General features: G+C 34.8%; 1 protein-coding gene across 3 annotated transcripts in view; it reads right to left on the bottom strand.

Moving 5' to 3' along the window:
* SREK1 (splicing regulatory glutamic acid and lysine rich protein 1) overlaps positions 1 to 19,850 on the bottom strand; it is a 55,836-nt gene that overhangs the window by 35,316 nt on the left and 670 nt on the right. For 2 of the 3 annotated variants that reach the window (XM_030844561.2, XM_030844568.2), the window contains exons 2-3: positions 12,517 to 12,650; positions 6,685 to 6,800 (exon numbers count right to left, since the gene is read on the bottom strand). In XM_030844561.2, the coding sequence (XP_030700421.1) occupies positions 6,685 to 6,800; positions 12,517 to 12,650 (250 nt within the window). Of the gene's footprint in view, positions 1 to 6,684; positions 6,801 to 7,086; positions 7,211 to 9,830; positions 9,969 to 12,516; positions 12,651 to 19,850 lie in introns of those variants that run through there. The other variant, XM_070045142.1, reaches the window with a different exon arrangement.

The following is a 19,850-nucleotide window of genomic DNA, read 5'->3' as shown; positions in this document are numbered from 1 at the left end:
CTACAGAACACCTACCAAACGCTGGCAGAACACCTCACACTTCCCAAAAGACAAGAGACTCCGCACATACCAGGCCATGTGGCTGACAGGGTGCTCTGACCAGGTATCAGGCCTGAGCCTCTGAGATGGGAGCGCCGTGCTCAGGACACTGGACCACTTTCACCTCCCAGCCCTATGCACCATCAATCGGTGAGAGCTCTCCCAGAGATCTCTGTCTCAACGCTAAGACCCAGCTCCACTTAACTACAAGCAAACTCCAGTTCTGGACATCCTATGCAAAACAACTAGCAAGACAGGAACACAACCCCACTCATTAGCAGAGAGGCTGCCTAAAATCAGAAGTTCACAGACACCCCAAAACACACCACCGGATACAGTCCTGCCCACCAGAAAGAAAAGATCCAGCCTCATCCTCCAGAACACAGGCACCACTCCCCTCCACCAGTAAGCCTACACAACCCACTGAACCAACCTTACCCACTGGGGGCAGACACCAAAAACAACAGGAACTACAAACCTGCAGCCTGCAAAAAGGAGACCCAAACACAGTAAGTTAAACAAAATGAGAAGACAGAGAAATACACAGCAGATGAAGGAGCAAGGTAAAAACCCACCAGACCTAACAAATGAAGAGGAAACAGGCAGTCTACCTGAAAAAAAATTCAGAATAATGATAGTAAAGATGATCCAAAATCTTGGAAATAGAATGGAGAAAATACAAGAAACATTTAAAAAGAACCTAGAACAAACAAACAAACAATGATGAACAACACAATAAGTGAAATTAAAAATTCTCTAGAAGGAATCAACAGCAGAGTAATTGAGGCAGAAGAACAGATAAGTGGCCTGGAGGATAAATTAGTGGAAATAACTACCGCACAGCAGAATAAAGATAAAAGAATGAAAAGAATTGACGACAATCTCAGAGACCTCTGGGACAACATTAAACACACCAACATTCGAATTATAGGGGCCCCAGAAGAAGAAGAGAAAAAGAAAGGGACTGAGAAAATATTTGAAGAGATAATAGTCAAAAACTTCCCTAACATGGGAAAGGAAAGAGTCAATCAAGTCCAGGAAGCACAGAGTCCCATACAGGAAAACCCAAGGAGAAACACGTCAAGACACATATTAATCAAACTATCAAAAATTAAAAACAAGGAAAAAATATTAAAAGTAGCAAGGGAAAATCAACAATTTACAAACAAAGGAATCCCCATAAGGTTAACAGCTGATCTTTTGGCAAAACTCTGGTAGCCAGAAGGGAGTGGCAGGACATATTTAAAGTGATGAAAGGGAAAAACCTACAACCAAGATTACTCTACCAAGCAAGGATCTCATTCAGATTCGACAGAGAAATTAAAAACCTTACAGTCAAGCAAAAGCTAAGAGAATTCAGCACCACCAAACCAGCTTTACAACAAATGCTAAAGGAACTTCTCTAGGCAGGAAACACAAGAGAAGGAAAAGCCCTAAAATAAAAAACCCAAAACAATTAAGAGAATGGTAACAGGAACATACATATTGATAATTACCTTGAATGTAAAATGGCTTAAATACTACAACCAAAAGACACAGACTGGCTGAATGGGTACAAAAACAAGACCCATATATATGCTGTCTACAAGAGACCCACTTCAGACCTAGGGACACATAACAGACTGAAAGTGAGGGGATAGAAAAACATATTCCATGCAAATGGAAATCAAAAGAAAGCTGGAGTAGCAATTCTCATATCAGACAAAATAGACTTTAAAATAAAGACTATTAGAAGAGACAAAGAAGGACACTACATAATGATCAAGGGATCAATCCAAAATGATGATATAACTATTGTAAATATTTATGCATCCAACATAGGAGCACCTCAAAACATAAGGCAAATGCTAACAGCCATAAAAGGGGAAATCGACAGTAACACAATCATAGTAGGGGACTTCAACACCCCACTTTCACCAATAGACAGATCATCCAAAATGAAAATAAATAACGAAACACAAGCTTTAAACGACATATTAAACAAGATGGACTTAATTGATATTTATAGGACATTCCATCCAAAAATAACAGAATACACATTCTTCTCAAGTGCTCATGGAACATTCTCCAGGATAGACCATATCTTGGGTCACAAATCAAGCCTTGGTAAATTTAAGGAAACTGAAATCGTATCAAGCATCTTTTCCGACCATAACGCTATGAGACTAGATATCAATTACAGGAAAAATAAACTGTAAAAACTGCAAACACATGGAGCCTAAACAATACACTACTAAATAACCAAGAGATCACTGAAGAAATTGAAGAGGAAATTTTTAAAAACCTAGAAACAAATGACAATGAAAACACGACAGCCCAAAACCTATGGGATGTAGCAAAAGCAGTTCTAAGAGGGAAGTTTATAGCAATACAAGCCTACCTCAAGAAACAAGAAAAATCTCAAATAAACAACTTAACCTTACACCTAAGCAATTAGAGAAAGAAGAACAGAAAAAACCCCAAAGTTAGCAGAAGAAAAGAAAGCATAAAGATAAGATCAGAAATAAATGAAAAAGAAATGAAGGAAACGATAGCAAATATCAATAAAACTAAAAGCTGTTTCTTTGAGAAGATAAACAAAATTGATAAACCATTAGCAAGACTCATCAAGAAAAAAAGGGAGAAGACTCAAATCAACAGAATTAGAAATGAAAAAGGAGAAATAACAACTGACACTGCAGAAATACAAAGGATCATGAGAGATTACTACAAGCAGCTATATGCTAATAAAATGGACAACCTGGAAGAAATGGACATATTCTTAGAAAAACACAACCTTCCGAGACTGAACCAGGAAAAAATAGAAAATATGAACAGACCAATCACAAGCACTGAAATTGAAACTGTGATTAAAAATCTTCCAACAAACAAAAGCCCAGGACCAGATGGCTTCACAGGTGAATTCTATCAAATATTTAGAGACACGCCAACACCTATCCTTCTCAAACTCTTCCAAAAATAGGAGAGGGAAGAACACTCCCAAACTCATTCTACGAGGCCACCACGACCCTGATACCAAAACCAGACTAAAATGTCACAAAAAAAGAGAAATACAGGCCAATATCACTGATGAACATAGTTGAAAAAATCCTCAACAAAATACTAGCAAACAGAATCCAACAGCACATTAAAAGGATCATACACCACGATCAAGTGGTGTTTATCCAAGGAATGCAAGGATTCTTCAATATATGCAAATCAATCAATGTGATAAACCATATAAACAAATTGAAGGATAAAAACCATATGATCATCTCAACAGGTGCAGAAAAAGCTTTCAACATAATTCAACACCCATTTAGGATAAAAACCCTCCAGAAAGTAGGCATAGAGGGAACTTACCTCAATATAATAAAGGCCATATATAACAAACCCACAGCCAACATCACTCTCAATGGTGAAAAACGAAAACCATTTCCACTAAGATCAGGAACAAGACACGGTTGCCCACTCTAACCACTATTATTCAACATAATTTTGGAAGTTATAGCCATGGCAATCAGAGAACAAAACGAAATAAAAGGAATCTAAATTGGAAAAGAAGTAAAACTGTCACTGTTTGCAGATGACATGATACTATATAGAGAATCCTAAAGATGCTACCAGAAAACTACTAGAGCTAATCAATGAATTTGGTAAAGTAGCAGGATACAAAATTAATGCACAGAAATCTCTTGCATTTCTATACACTAATGATGAAAAATCTGAAAGTGAAATTAAGGAATCACTCCCATTTACCACTGCAACAAAAAGAATAAAATACCTAGGAATAAACCTACCTAAGGAGACAAAATACCTGTATGCAGAAAACTATAAGACACTGATGAAAGAAATTAAAGATGATACAAACAGATGGAGAGATATACCATGTTCTTGGATTGGAAGAATCAACATTGTGAAAATGACTATACTACCCAAAGCAATCTATAGATTCAATGCAATCCCTATCAAACTACCAATGGCATTTTTCACAGAACTAGAACAAAAAATTTCACAATTTGTATGGAAACACAAAAGACCCCGAAAAGCCAAAGCAATCTTGAGAAAGAAAAACAGAGCTGGAGGAATCAAGCTCCCTGACTTCAGGCTATACTACAAAGCTACAGTAATCAAGATAGTATACTACTGGCACAAAAACAGAAATATAGATCAACGGAACAGGACAGAAAGCGCAGAGCTAAATCCACACACATATGGTCACCTTATCTTTCACTGGACAGCTACATGTAAAAGTATGAAATTAGAACACTCCCTAACACCATACACAAAAATAAACTCAAAATGGATTAAACACCTAAATGTAAGGCCAGTCACTATAAAACTCTTAGAGGAAAACATAGGCAGAACATTCTATGACATAAATCACAGCAAGATCACTTTTGACCCACCTCCTAGAGAAATGGAAATAAAAACAAAAATAAACAAACGGGACCTAATGAAACTTAAAAAGTTTTTGCACAGCAAAGGAAACCAAAACAAGACAACAAGACAACCCTCAAAATGGGAGAAAATATTTGCAAACAAAGCCACTGACAAAGGATTAATCTCCAAAATATACAAGCAGCTCATGCAGCTCAATATCAAAAAAACAAACAACCCAATCCAAAAATGGGCAGAAGACCTAAATAGACATTTCTCCAAAGAAGATATACAGATTGCCAACAAACACATGAAAGGATGCTCTACACCACTAATCATTAGAGAAATGCAAATCGAAACTACAATGAGGTATCACCCCACACCAGTTAGAATGGCCATCGTCAAAAAATCTACAAACAATAAATGCTGGAGAGGGTGTGGAGAAAAGGGAACCCTTTTGCACTGTTGGTGGGAATGTAAACTGATACAGCCACTATGGAGAACAGTATGGAGGTTCCTTAAAAAACTAAAAATAGAACTACGATATGACCCAGCAATCCCACTACTGGGCATATACCCTGACAAAACCATAATTCAAAAAGAGTCATGTACCACAATGTTCACTGCAGCACTATTTACAATAGCCAGGACATGGAAGCAACCTAAGTGTCCATCAACAGATGAATGGATAAAGAAGATGCAGCACATATATACAATGGAATATTACTCAGCCATAAAAAGAAACAAAATAGAGGGCTTCCCTGGTGGCGCAGTGGTTGAGAGTCCACCTGCCAATGCAGGGGACACGGGTTCGTGCCCCGGTCTGGGAAGATCCCACATGCCGCGGAGCGGCTAGGCCCGTGAGCCATGGCCGCTGAGCCTGCATGTCCGGAGCCTGTGCTCCGCAATGGGAGAGGCCTCAACAGTGAGAGGCCCGTACCGCAAAAAAAAAAAAAAAAGCAACAAAATTGAGTTATTTGTAGTGAGGTGGATGGACCTAGAGTCTGTCATACAGAGTGAAGTAAATCAGAAACCGAAAAACAAATACCGTATGCTTACACATATATAGGGAATCTAAAAAAAAAAAAAAGGTTCTGTAGAACCTAGGGGCAGGACAGAATAAAGCATACGTAGATAACAGAGGACACGGGGAGGGGGAAGGGTAAGCTAGGACGAAGTGAGCGAGTGGCACTGACATATATACACTACCAAATGTAAAACAGACAGCTAGTGGGAAGCAGACGCATAGCACAGGGAGATCAGCTCTGTGCTTTGTGACCACCTAGAGGGGTAGGATAGGGAAGGCGGGAGGGAGACGCGGGAGGGGATAGGGGGATATATGTATACGTATAGCTGATTCAGCAGAAACTAACACAACTTTGTTATATGGCAGAAACTAACACAACATTGTAAAGCAATTATACTCCAATAAAGATATTAAAATAAAATAAAAAATAAAAGGCATTTTCCTCCCATGGATCACAATACAGGTCTCCAGCAGAATAGTGCCATGTGAAAATCCTAAAATTTTGCACTTCCAAGTTTCAAAAAGCACTTTTATAACTTGGATAAACTATAATCATAAAGTTTACTGGTTCACTCCCTAAGAATCCAGTACCAAAAAGTAAAACACCGCTTTCAATTAATGTGAGTTCTGTATTTGTCTTGGATTTATTTTTGAAGAAAAATGACTCTTATTTAAAATAAATGACCAGAATCTTTTATATAAACCAAGAACCCAGTAACAGCAAATCTTTTTTTGACACCACTTGGAAATCACAAATGAGGCATTAAATTACTATTTAATTCTGCTAATGAAAAATATTTTTGCCATGTTTTTACCATGTTACATTTTTCTCAGTATCAGACAAATGCTTCTCTGAGATATTTTTCCCATTACCAACGGTGTAAATCATTTCAAATTTTTCAAATGGATTTAGTCCTCCTGAACTGGGAAATATAGTTACCTAGATTCTCCAATTCCCTATGCTATCTAAAATGCTGAATTTCAATAACTGATTTTCTAATGAATAATATATCTCAATTTTCAAATTTAAATGAATCCCCAATTACTTCATAAGCAATTCCAAAAGGCAGTTCAAGTCAGTTACATGGGGAAAAAATTACGCAGATATTTCGAATTCTCTCCATTTAAAAACACAAATACTTAAAATAGAAATAGCTTTCTAAGCTCTTAAAAAAAAAAAAAAACTTTCTAAGCTCTTTATTCAACCAATTACACAGTTAAATGATCACTCCCTTTAGAAGAGGGTGTATCATACTTACTGTAGTTAAGGGATTTGGAGTCGGTATGGGAAGCAAGCCTGCACCAGGCATCAGACTTGTCATGGTTGGAGCAGGAGCCAATAGAGAGAGAGCTTTGGCTTCCTCTGGGATTTTACCTGCAGAGGCAAGTTCCAAACATTAAAGAAAGCAGAAACACCACACAAACTTTATACTATGATTTTACAATTACCCTTGCACTTAAAAAATAATAATAATAAATGAATCTATCTATCAGATCCGTATAAAGAAATAAATAAGAACTTAAGTCTTTCCTTTTACCCTGCTCTACTAGGAAAAATAAAAGTGAGCAAAACTTCAAAGACTAACAATCTCATTAATGGAATATTATTTTAAAAATTGAATAATGTAGACAATTATTTAACACTTTGAGCTATGGGTCACCTGTACTGGAAACTTAATGTTCATGAACCAAACGATATCAAGCATGGACGCTTTCCCAGGACGGTGTTTTCGCGGTGATCGAAAGTTGTGTTACACATGACAACCGTTCGTGTTGGCTGCATCACTAATAGCACACAGAACATCAGATACAGAAAAGAAGAACATTTTTTAAAGTTTAATCCCCAGAAATGGCAAATAACCAAATTAGTCAAAAAAAAGAAAAAGAAAAAAACAAATATGTGCGAATTGAAATCTGTTCCTGAGTGTCCCTATCCTGTTAATTGAAACTACCTACTTGTGATGCAAACAATTTTGATAACCTTCCAAAAGATCCCATTTAATTTCAAGTAGACAGAAAAAACCAAAAGCCTACCACATGTAATCAGCTTCAATTGGAAAGGAAGCCTACACCCATTCAGTTAATAAGGCATCTCACCAACAATGACAGAGATGACTAAAAGAATCCAGTTCCAAAGAATATGCCTTGGGAAACTGCTAACATTTTTGAAAATGACTAACAAAAAAAAGTTCCCTAGTCTCAGGAAACTTCTTATATTACTGACTTTTAGAACCAATTTATGTATACTTATCTGAAGAGGGGTGGTTAATGCCTAAATGTCTTGCTTATAAGCGTCCTAAGTGCCTAATAATAACAACAACAATAACATTAAAATAACCCTAGACACTAAGAAAAAGAAATCCCTACGACTAAAAAAAAGGAAATTTACTCTGAATTAAGTCTATCAATTTGCCACATTTAATTACTGAATTCTAATCAATTAATTTTGATAAGGGCTGGGACTTTCACACATTTTTTCTGGTCCTTTCTCTCAACCTTCCCAAAAAGAAAATTTCTAAAAAGTTGACTACATATAGCAATTTCAGAACTACTCATAATTATGTGGTATTTGGCTACACGTTTCCATTATGAATTCTTCAAAAGTAATTTAAAGTACAAAGTCACGCCAAATTGAAAATAGCATGTGGAGTAAATTTTCAAAAAAGCACCATGTGGGGTTTCAGTGGTAAAAATTCAACTTAACACAACCACATGTGCAGGGATAAATTCTAAAAAAATTATCTGAATATATTTCTAAACATGGATGGAATTCAAGACGAATTTTAAAACTTGCTTTAAGTAGTGGTTACACCTTATTTATAGAAATACAGAAATCACATTTTATTAGCTTTAGCAAACGCCTACTTATTTCTAAGCTTTGCAACATCTAAGGCTATATTACCTTAATTTACTAATTTCAAAAACAAAGTCATTTTATTATTTCAGTAAATTCTGCATAAGCACTGATTTTAACATGCATTAAGATTAAAAGGCAGGAAGGCCTTACTGAAGACATCAAATAACAGTAATTTATTTTGTATTTATTAGTTATTAGCATTAAGACATTTATCTGTATACTCACATATACTATTTACATCACTATCAGACCTGCTTTATCTGTTAAAAATAAGTATTACTTTTTTAATATTTGTAAAACCTGTACACATCTTGATAAGTCAACTGAGGTCCTAAGGTACAAACCCTATGCTTCACTACCCTAATTTATGCACCTAAAAAACAAATAAAGAGTTCCAATCTAGTAATGTCCCCAATTTAATATTACCTGTCCATTAAATAAGCAAAACTATCCACATGAAAGACCACACAAACAAAACGGGTATTCAATACAGGCCAAAAGTTGATTACTTAACATAATAAAGTCATTCAGTGTTGGCTTAAAAATAGTATCAGGAGGTTGTCTGCCTCTCACTGTCTCTCACAGTATAATAAACTATTATAAGTATTAAGTCTAACTAAAAGCACAATATTTTTTACTTTTCTAATTACCATTAAAGATACTTTAAGAAAAAAGTTCCATTGCTTAATTTTCAGGATAAAATTCTACCAAATATACCCTCCAAATACTATCAGAGTGTATAAAAGTATAAAACAAATAAGCATTTAGCATTTTTCCCAAACTGTACTCATCAAAGACAACTGAGAGAAAAAACAATGTCTCTCACTCATCCTAATCTCAGAATCCATTTAGAAACTAGTAATCTCTGAACATTTTTCAACAAAAAAATTCAAGCAAAAAAATACACACACAAGTGTAAGTATTCAACAGTTTCTCAAATATCCATTCCCCACGTAGGCAATTAAAAGTGTTTTCAAATCAAAGAAATGCTATTTTCTATAATAAATATCATAAAAGTGAAAAGTCTCCTCTTGTCCTCTACCCCCAGAATGTTATAAGAAATTTACTTATTTTCCTTGATGATTTTGTATGCCTAAAATTCTAAGGGAGGAGGACGAAAATTAGAAGCTATCAGTTGGTCTTTATGACAGATGCAGACTTGGGAGAAAACTGCAAAAATGTTACACTGAGATCAAAACGTGTTCCTAAGAATCTCATCAGTGTTTTAGTGTTTTGGGAACAAAATGTACCTGATCAGTTTATAAACACCAATTAAGACTAGCATTGAGCTTCACGAAACCATATCCTAATTTACTGTGAAAATTTCTTTTATGTTAAGGATGAGCTCTACTAATCATCTCCCAATATAATTTGCAATGCAATGTTATGAACCCTTAATGGAATACCATTTACAAAGAACTGGAAAACCAGCTCACAAGTTAAAGTGAAAGAGATTTAACAAAACAAAAACAAAAACAAAAACAAAAAAAAAGGGACAAAATAAAGAAAAAGAAATGAAATTAAAGTAAAACAATAAAAAACAGAGACAGGGCGTCCATCTTCTGCGGTTCAGACTCCGATCTCATTTCCCCAATGAAGGTTTCACTTGACGGCAGGTTTAGTGGCATGGCAAACAATGCCTAACTCAGGCAAGTGTAACAGGTCTGCCTTGGCCAGTCTAGTCATCTAATAATGCACAAATATCACATAGAGAAAACATACAAAACCAAATTAATAGTCAAAATCCATCTACCAGAAAATGTGGACATAAACTTATGACTGATGATTAGGCTGACACCCTTATTATGTTTGACCTTATCTTTTTCTAAGTGTTAACATTTATAAAAAGAAATCTGAGATGCACGTAACAACAAAAAGAGGTCATATTTGGACGAGTATAATGAAAGTATATTTTATTTTGAAGCGGCATGTTTTATTAACGATAGCTAATGCTTAATATGTACGAAACTATTACACATCAAACATTACTTAAACGGCTTAGGATCTCACAGTACTACTGTCTGCATTAAAAAAAAACAGCAAATTGAAAGAAACTGAAAAAAACTTCTTACAATTTTTTTCTATGGTTTTCTCACTTCTTTCATAATGCTGTTTCTATAACATCAAGGAAAGAATACAATCAGTGAAGTAAACAGAAGACTGCTTACAGCACATCTCCTCTTACAGAACTTACTCCACTGGAACTCTTTCCTTTGATTTATTTCAAACTCACTTTGCTATCTTTTTTAACACAACAATACATTATTACTTTGCTTGCAGTGCATAATCAGATCTTTTAACAGCTCACTGTGACATTCTTCATGTTCTATAAATTCATTTTTGTTGTATTTAATGAAAAATGTGTATCTGAATGTTTTTCCAATACAAATTATTTTATAGGTTAGTGTTCTAAAATACTTTAAACTGGAATAAAAATATGCTTGAATTTTCACGTTCAAAAATAGCAAAATTTTGTCTGTTTGTTAATACTAAAAATATTCAAAAGCCATTATAATAAATGTGCATTTATTTATTTCTATCAAGTAAAACAAACAAACAAAAAGGAACCTCTACATGCCCATAATCTTGAACATTTATGACAAACCATGGTCACTTCTCAATATATGAAAAATTTTATGGGAATATAGCAAGGTTCCAACAGAGCAACACTAACAAAATTTTTCCTTCCAGTTCAATAATAAGCTAAAATCACAGAAGATACTGTGCTGCTGGTGGCATAATTTTTTGATACAATTAACACTCCCATTTAGTAAAACTTCTACCTGATTTATTTTTTCCCATGTAGTTTACTTGGTATGAAATTGGTATGAACTTGGTATACAGAACTAAATCATTACCAGCTCTTTTCTCACCTTGTTCTCCAATTTTGGGGTCATTGTCCCCTTAAAGATTAGTAGATAAAGATAGATTTAGCAAATAATTAACTTTAATTCATTTTTTATTTATTCTACTATATTCGCTATTATTTATTTTATTCTCCCTACCCCTCTCTAACCCCTAGACATGGGAAAAATACTTTCAAATTTATCTGAAAAAATCCAGAATGTCCTATTCTGGGACATCAAAAATATCAGAGTCATACTCACTGTATCTGACTAATGTTTCTGACATCCCAGAACAGGCATTCTGAAATATGCATAAAACCTTGAAAATGCAGCAAACTGTTTTATTATACAGTATTTTAATGTGAGCCTGGTTTCTAAAAAAAGTTTTAAAACATGACATATGAAAGCTCCTTAAATTGTTTCAGGTAAAATTTTTATGTTGTAAAACAGTTACCACCAGCCACCAGTGAAAATATATTTTAAAGACATTTAAATTATAATAACCCAATTCTAAAATCCATGTACACATGTCATAGTCAGTGCTCTGAATAAAACTTAATTCACACCAGAACTGTCAAATTCAGCACAGCCTAGTATAATGAATGTGAATGGCTCTGCAAATAGAAGTTACTAAAAAAATAGGCATTAATAATAATTAGCTCTTAAAGCAGGTTATGTCATAAAATTTAACGAATTACTATAAGGCCTTTGGCCTTGTTTCCACCTTCAACAACTATTTCCTCGATGGAGGCTTTGGAAAATTGCTTTCCATGATTTTTCTTCAATTAATCACCACCACCACCACCCCTCCCTCCCCCGCAGCAAAATTAAAAGTAAATTCTAGTTGCACAGCAAATTACACTGAATGTAAAATAATGGTCTCAGTAACAATTAAGGTAAATTACCTTAAGAAGATACTTTAAAGCTTAAATTATGAATATTGTTCTTAAACATAATTACTACCTAACCCCCATTTGTGTGAAATGTGTACACTGTTTTTATTTATGCAATATCTTTAACAGGTATACACAGGGGCAAATGCTTACTTATTTACACATTTTAAATAATGTCCTCTACCAACTTAATATTTTAATTTCAAAAAGCTTTCTTTACAACTTGCAAACTGAATACAGAAAGTCAAAGCAAACCAAAGAAGCCAAGTAATTTATAAATTTTTAAATGTTTAGCTATAAAATCTCAAATATACATAATTAATAAATTAACCATTTTAATATATTTTATTATTACGTAAAATCCTTTCCACCTCCAAATTTCATTCTTACACACACACACACACCATATCTACTTGCCAATTTCTAGGAAAGCCAATGGTAGTAACAGACAGGACAGAGATTAAAATAACTGAAAAAAACATGTGAGATACTAACCTTCTGCACAAGGAACAACTATCAGAGCTCTGTCAATAAAAACCGTGTTAGTTAGATGCTGGGCCACGCCAACACTTGATGGATCACGAAACTTAACATAACATACTTTGGAAGAAAAAGCAAGAGGTGCGTTGCTGCAAGATAAAAAGAAAAACAATTGAACTAATTAACATTTGGTTGGTTTTCATTTAAAATTTCTTACTTATATCTTTACATAATCTTACAATCAAGACAGGAATTTTTGTTGCTAAGGATCAGTAAGACATGAAATAGCAGAACTTAGTCTTTTAATGGTGATTTGCTGCAATGACTGAAGGCACATCTAGGCAGGCCTATAGCCTTATTTGTTAAAAACCTGAAATTTAAATTAATGCCTTCTTAATCTGAGTGAAATGTGAAAACAGCTGACTTAACCCAAGGATGTCCAATCAGTGCATCATCATCAACAGGCAAAATCCCGTTTCATAAAAAAGCCCCAATCCTCAAGACTTCAAATTTTCTAACTACTTCCAACCCTCCCTAATGTGATTCCTGGCATTTAAATCACTAAAAACTTCACAACAGTCTTAGAAACAATCAGATAACCTGGAATTAAAATTAAGGTCTTTTGCATATACTGGCCTACTTCAGGCTAGGCAGCATTGTGATTTTCCAGACAAAAACTTTTACAAACAAAATTTTACATATTTTATATGCAAAAGAGCAAAGACTCTTATAAATCCTACTAGACTTAATCTAGGCAGGACTATAGGAAAAAGAAGCCAGACACGGCACAGATAAAAGCAATTTTTCCACAATATGAATCCATCATGTTAGATTCCAAAATACACTATCCTCATAAAGGATCATTTTGTCAACCTGCCCATAATTATGTTCAATTAAAGTCTGTAATTGTCTTTAGCAAATAAAAAAAGACACTAAATATACAGCTAATGTTTAACATAAATGTACAATCCTTTAAAATATTAAGTTTTTCACACTAAAAAAAGATCACTTGAAAAGTACTAAATATGCATTGTGCAGCAACAATAATTTACTTTAGTTTACAAAACAGGTCAAGGAAGTTCACCATAATCCTAGACCTAGTAAATGGCAAAGATGAGATTTAATGTCTAATCATCTAATTCCAAATCTCATGCAACCTTAATTATTCAATTAATCAAGAATTTTAAAACCACTTTAATGTACTACTTATTTTGTAATTCCATATTCATTTTTTTAATTAAAAATTACAGCAACAAATCCAGCTTGCTAACAGCTAAATATATTTATGATATTAACCAAACACTAAGATAATAAAATATATTTGCATTTAGAACTTTAAACTATATATATTATTAACATAACTAGTCAGGCTAGCAAAAGTAAAACTCTACCTCTTTCTCACCCAACCCAACTCAATTCTTTCCTGCCTAAGGCCATCTGATTCAGGCTTCAAGCCAGTCCTCTCCAACAACCTCCCCCTACTCAATATGTAAGTCAAGCTCTTGTACTTGCCATGAGGTAAACACATCTGCATCCAGACTTAACTCACCTATACATTACCAAGTCACCAATTTAGGCCTCTCCAGAGCTCTAGATTCCCAGATCCAAGTGCCTGCTGGCATACTGCACTGTGATCTGTCAGTCACAGGACCCACCCTTGAACTTATTCTTAAATTCATTACCCTCCTTCTGCACCAATCCTGCCCTTTGTCCTAATTTCATATCTCAGTTAAAGATACTACCACATTATCTAAGTCAGAAATCCGGAAGTCGTTAATGTGACCATCATTAGTACTGTTCACCAAATATTTCCAAATCTCCTTCTGGCTACGTAATAAAATTCTATTTCTTTTTTCCTTGAAGTTAGGTGTGGCCGTGCAATTTGCTTTGGCCAATTAAATGTGAACATAATTGACATGTGTTCCTATTCAGTAGCCTTAAGGGCCACTGCTCGGTTCTTTTTCTCTGCCACAGTGACCAGCAACATCAAAGAGATGGGTGGCTGATATACCAGCTTCATCCCAGAATGAGTGACTACAACGAGTAGAGTCCCCAACCCCACCAGTTTAGTATAAGAAATAATCTTGTTTTTATCAAACTACTGAGATTTGTGGGTTGTTTCCATCCATGACCCTTCCTTCTTTTTCATCCTATTGGTCTTTAAATCCTCTGAAGACTGCCTCCCAAATAGTTGTCACATTAATTTCTTTCAACACTCTCAGTATCAATGCCTTCATTCAGGCCCTTATCATTTCTCACCTGGATTACTACAATGGCTCCTAACTAATCACACTGCATCCAATCTCAACTCCTCCTTATTAAAAATCTTCCACAAAAGCTGTTAGAGTAATCTTTCTAAACCCTAAATCTCTTCATGTCATGCAACTGCTTAAATTTCCTCAGACACCCTTCTTTTCTTGCTTCATCATTTAAAAAATCCAGGCATAAAAATACTTGTGGTTCCCAGAACACATCCTGAACCATCTGGGCCATCTTTGAACATGTTGTTTCATTTGGCTATGATGTGCTCTCTTACTGCCTTTTTGAACAGTAATTCCACTTTTCTTCAAGGCTCAAGTTTCGAAGTCTTCTGGAAAGCCATTTTAAAATATCAAAGTGACTAGGTACCCCCTCCTATATGTGCTACCAATACATCCTATATACTTTCAGCACAGTTTCCTTATGTGAAACCCTCAACAGATCTTTCAAGCTTTCAAACACAACTGATCAGCCACATGACACAAGGGCTTATTTCACTGGCTAACGCGAAACCTGTAATTTGGGTGGCCTGACCAAATGAACTTGAAAGTCACTTAGAGTAAGGGCTTGGGCCAGATGCCACATGAGTACAGAATACGTCTGAAAAGAAATTGAGCACATACACAGAAACAAACTGAGCTGACAAAAAAGCCTGACAGGAAGAGGCAGATAGTCGCCTTGGATGTTGATACCCTTCTGGTTCCCAGTCCCAGCTCCCACGAGGCCAAGTCTTTATTCTTCTACTCAGGGAAATCTCTTTCTTTTAATAATGTCTCTTCTTGAGCTAGATTAGGTAACACTGTTTCTGCCCTTTGCAACCAAAAAAAATCTATGATTACAACTAAAGCCCTAGCAATTTCAACAAGAATACTCTCTTTTAGCACTTGAAGAACCTGACAAGCCACCACTGAAACTGTATTTCCTAAATTGACAGATCCTTTTGTGAAAGGATGGAAACCTAAATCATCACTGTTGAAAACTACAAACATTTCCAAATATCCCTACTTGAAAACCACATCATTTCAAATTTAAAACATCCACAGGAATAAGAAATGTGAGCCTGGTTGGTAAACCACACACTACTTAGAGTTGAGAAGCCCAAAAACTGGTTAAAAGATGCTGATCTGTTCTGAACAGCATTATAGTAAGAGCATGGATCCTAGTGCTATAAGCAATTTTTTTCATCTTCATCTCCAATTACCTTCCTTAAAATAGAGAGTAAAAGCAACACAGTATTTACTTTATAAAAAATGTAAACATATGAGCTTTTCAGGAGAGGCAGTAACACTTTTATTTTGAATATTATAGGCTAAAATAATACAGTGGCAAGCCTAAATATAGATATCTCAGCAAACAAATGTGTATTTACAGATTTATAAATCAGTATATTACCAAATCTTATATTTAGATCTTCCTCTCTAGTATATCTAGGCTATTAAATAACATTTACTTTTTAAAAAATTAAATAGGATTATCATTTTCAAATTTAACTCTGACCTACACTTTTAATTTTTAAAAGGGGTTACATATTCCATTTGGTCTAAATGTATGCCTCTAAAGAAAGTAACAGTACTCAAACACAGCACATTTTACTTTGACCCCATTTGTTGAATCAAGTTTTCAAGTTTTGTTTTATTTCTTTAAATATAAAACCTTCTACAATCACTTTTCAAACAAATCAGAATTTCTCACTGGGAGTCTAATGGAGAAATCACAGAACCAACTTTTTGAGCACCAGTTAAATTTCTTAGACCCTAACTGGTTACCTTATTTTTCACTAAACATGGTGATGGCACTGTACAATCTTCTAAAAAATCAATGTGGTAATACTATGTCCAATACTTTATTATATTAATATACATCCCTTGAGGATCTATCAAAAAAGATACAATGCAAAACATGGTCAAAGTATATAGCTTTATGTATGGAAATATTAACTGACACAATGTATAACAGGGTTTCTCAGTAGGGCTCCAGTGATTGTCTGGATGCCACAATTCTCCCTTCTGTAAGACTTCCTTACGAATTATTGACACTTACCCACTAAATGCCAGAGGCCCTCCAATCACTGTGGACAATCAAAAATACACATTCTTCAAATATTTCTAGCTAAAATTCAATGACAGAATTTCAAACACACATACACACTTGAGACATCACCCTTTAAATATTACAATAAATAAAACACAACAATATGAAAAATGCTTACCACAGGCTGAGTGGTATAACGGTAACGGTGTATAAATCCTTTGATTACACTATATTAAACTAAATGCATGTAAAAAGGACTGGAGAGAGGTTTTGATAGGGTGGTAGGATCACTGCCAGTGTACCTTTTTCTCTATTTCTCCTGATATGACTATATTGGTTATATTAATTTTAGCTAGTTGACAGCTTTTACCTTATTAGTACTTTTAAAGACCAGAGAAGTGAAGAAAACCAGCAAGCAAAAAAACAAAAACAAAAAAAACCCACAAGTGTTGATGTTAGAAATCAGGCCAGGATTACCCTAGGGGTATTATGCACTTGAGGGGGGAGATGAGAACTCCTAGGGCACAGAGAATCCTATCCGGGTGCCGGATGTGTTCACTTTGTGAAAATTCAACAAGCTGTATACACTTATCCCTGCACTTTTCTGCTCCTTATACCTCCATGAAAAGCTTACTGAAAAAACAACAAAGATTTCTTACCATTGTAAAAAGGTTTTCATGATGTATGAGATTCCCTTATTGAGTAAAAAGTTAAAACAGAAACTCTGGATATTTATCATCTGGTAGCACTAATAAGAATTTTTAATATTTACAGTGAATGTTTACACCAATTCTTAATGTTTAAAAAGAAACTGAATCATGGCCTCATGCCAAAAAAAAAATAAATTTAAAAATCTGAATTTTCATATTAGCAACCAAATTCTTAAAATGTTAATGAGAAACTATTCTCACATTCTATTAAAGAAATATCATTCCAAATTTAAAACAAATGAATTTCTACTCAGCTTCCAAAGATTAATCATAAAATACTGTTTCCACAACACTGCAAAATAGAATCATCTGTCTTCAATACAACTACTACTATTGCATTTTTATGCATTTCGGCCCAAATCTGCAAACACATCTTTAATATAAGGACCAGGTTATGACAACTTCATTACAGAGCAAGCAGAAAACATGTCATTAGAAAAGCATGTAAATACTTGTGAAAAACAGGAATAGGCACTGACTGCCTTTAAGAAAAACTGGTCAAGGATTTTGCCTCGCCTATATGTGTTATATTTATGTTACAATTTTGCAAAATGTATTACAGTTTGTGACACAATAATTCTATATTAATGCACTGTTTAAGTGACGAGCTTTTTTATTCTCTGACTTCTAAACTCCAAGCAACTAATATTTGATTTCAAAAAACAGCCCATTACTAAATGTCAGATGATAACTGGCAGCATATTGCCACCCAAGTGCACTTTTCAACTATGTAAGTGGTGTTACGTTGGCAATGAAGAATATTCTGTGATATATTTCTTCTGCCCATGAGACACCTTATTATCACAACCTTGAAAGCAAGGTTAGTTTACAATCATGTACAAATATTTTACTATTTGATTCCAATTCTTTCAGAATACAGCACTCCTCCAAACAGTTCTCAATTATTAAGAAATGTTCTGAGCGCTTAAATGAAGAGATAGCTGAAAGCACTTTCAAAGTTATAAGATATTCAAAGCTATACATGGGATGGCTAGTCAGTAAAGATACCTGTGCATGCCCTTATGAAGCATCTTTGACAAAACTGTATTACCGAATCTATTCATGTAGAACCAATTTATATAAACCCAGATAAGTCATTCTACAACACAAACTACAAGACAAAATATTAATGTCATGAAAAACTTTTAAAAAGGTGACTGGGAAAAAAAATAAAAGGCGACTGGGAGGGTGGAGGGGTGGCTGTCCTAGATTAGAGATAACCAAATGCATTGAGTGATCTGATTATATCCTAGATCAGAAAAAGAAAATGGAAAAAAGGCGTTATCAGTATAACTGAAGAAATTCAGATGTTATATTTTAATCAATGTTAAACTTCTTGGATGTGTTAATAGCATTGTGGTAATGCAGGAGAATGTACTTCTTAAGAGATTCACATTTAAGTGTTGAGGAATGAATAGTCATGGTGTCTGCAACTACTTTTAAAAGCATGGGAGAGGGGAGGGTTGTAGGGGTGTCTGTGTGTGTAGGTGAGGAGAGGGAGGGGGAGACATAAAGACAGAAATCAACTGTGGCAAACTATAAATGCAGATGAAGGGAACATGGGAGTTATTCTTTAGCTTTTCTGTATACATGAAATATTTCAAAACAAAAATGAGAAGAAAAACTTAAGTAAAATTTAAAAATCCAAACACCAACTTTTATCAATATCTATGCAGTAACAATGCAATATACTTACAGAGAGAAAACCGAAAAAAATAGGTCTACGTGCATCACTATGAAACAAACCAAAAAGTCAAATACAAATTTTTTTAAAAAGGAGAAAAATCCTGGGGAACTACTATCCCTTCCTTCAAAGGATTTTGACAAAATGAACAAAATACTGAGAATTTTCATATTCTAAGCTCTGGCTTTAAAAGTTTATGCCTGTAAGAAAGTAAACAACCTTCAAACCCCTTACAAATTCTGTGAGTAGATAGTACTGTACAAGGGAAATACTACTTCAAAATACACTACTCGGGAAGTGTCTGAGAACTGTGAATGCCAGTCCAGATCTGGACTTTTAAAAGTATACAGCAGGAGTAATCTGTACGGACTATTACTTTTTCTGAAAGGTTTAGGACGGTGTGACCTTCTAGGAGGAAATTTTAATCCGTTGCCAAAAGGGTGAACAGACATGATCTTTAACAACATGGATGGGCTCGGTTAAATGAACCAAGAAGATGCTAAATTTGTGAACACAGGCCTAGGGACAAATTTAGGCCTAATTCCATCTGTCATCAGCTGCACACTTCCCCGTCAGCAACAACGGTCCGACACTGAGGCACTAAGAACTGGACAGTTTATCAGGCGCAGTCTCCGCGATTTGCCATTGCAAAAACGCTATCAGGA

Source organism: Globicephala melas, chromosome 3 (assembly GCF_963455315.2).
Source record: "Globicephala melas chromosome 3, mGloMel1.2, whole genome shotgun sequence".
NCBI classification, from domain to species: Eukaryota; Metazoa; Chordata; class Mammalia; order Artiodactyla; family Delphinidae; genus Globicephala; species Globicephala melas.
This window is presented reverse-complemented; position numbering and strand designations above follow the sequence as displayed.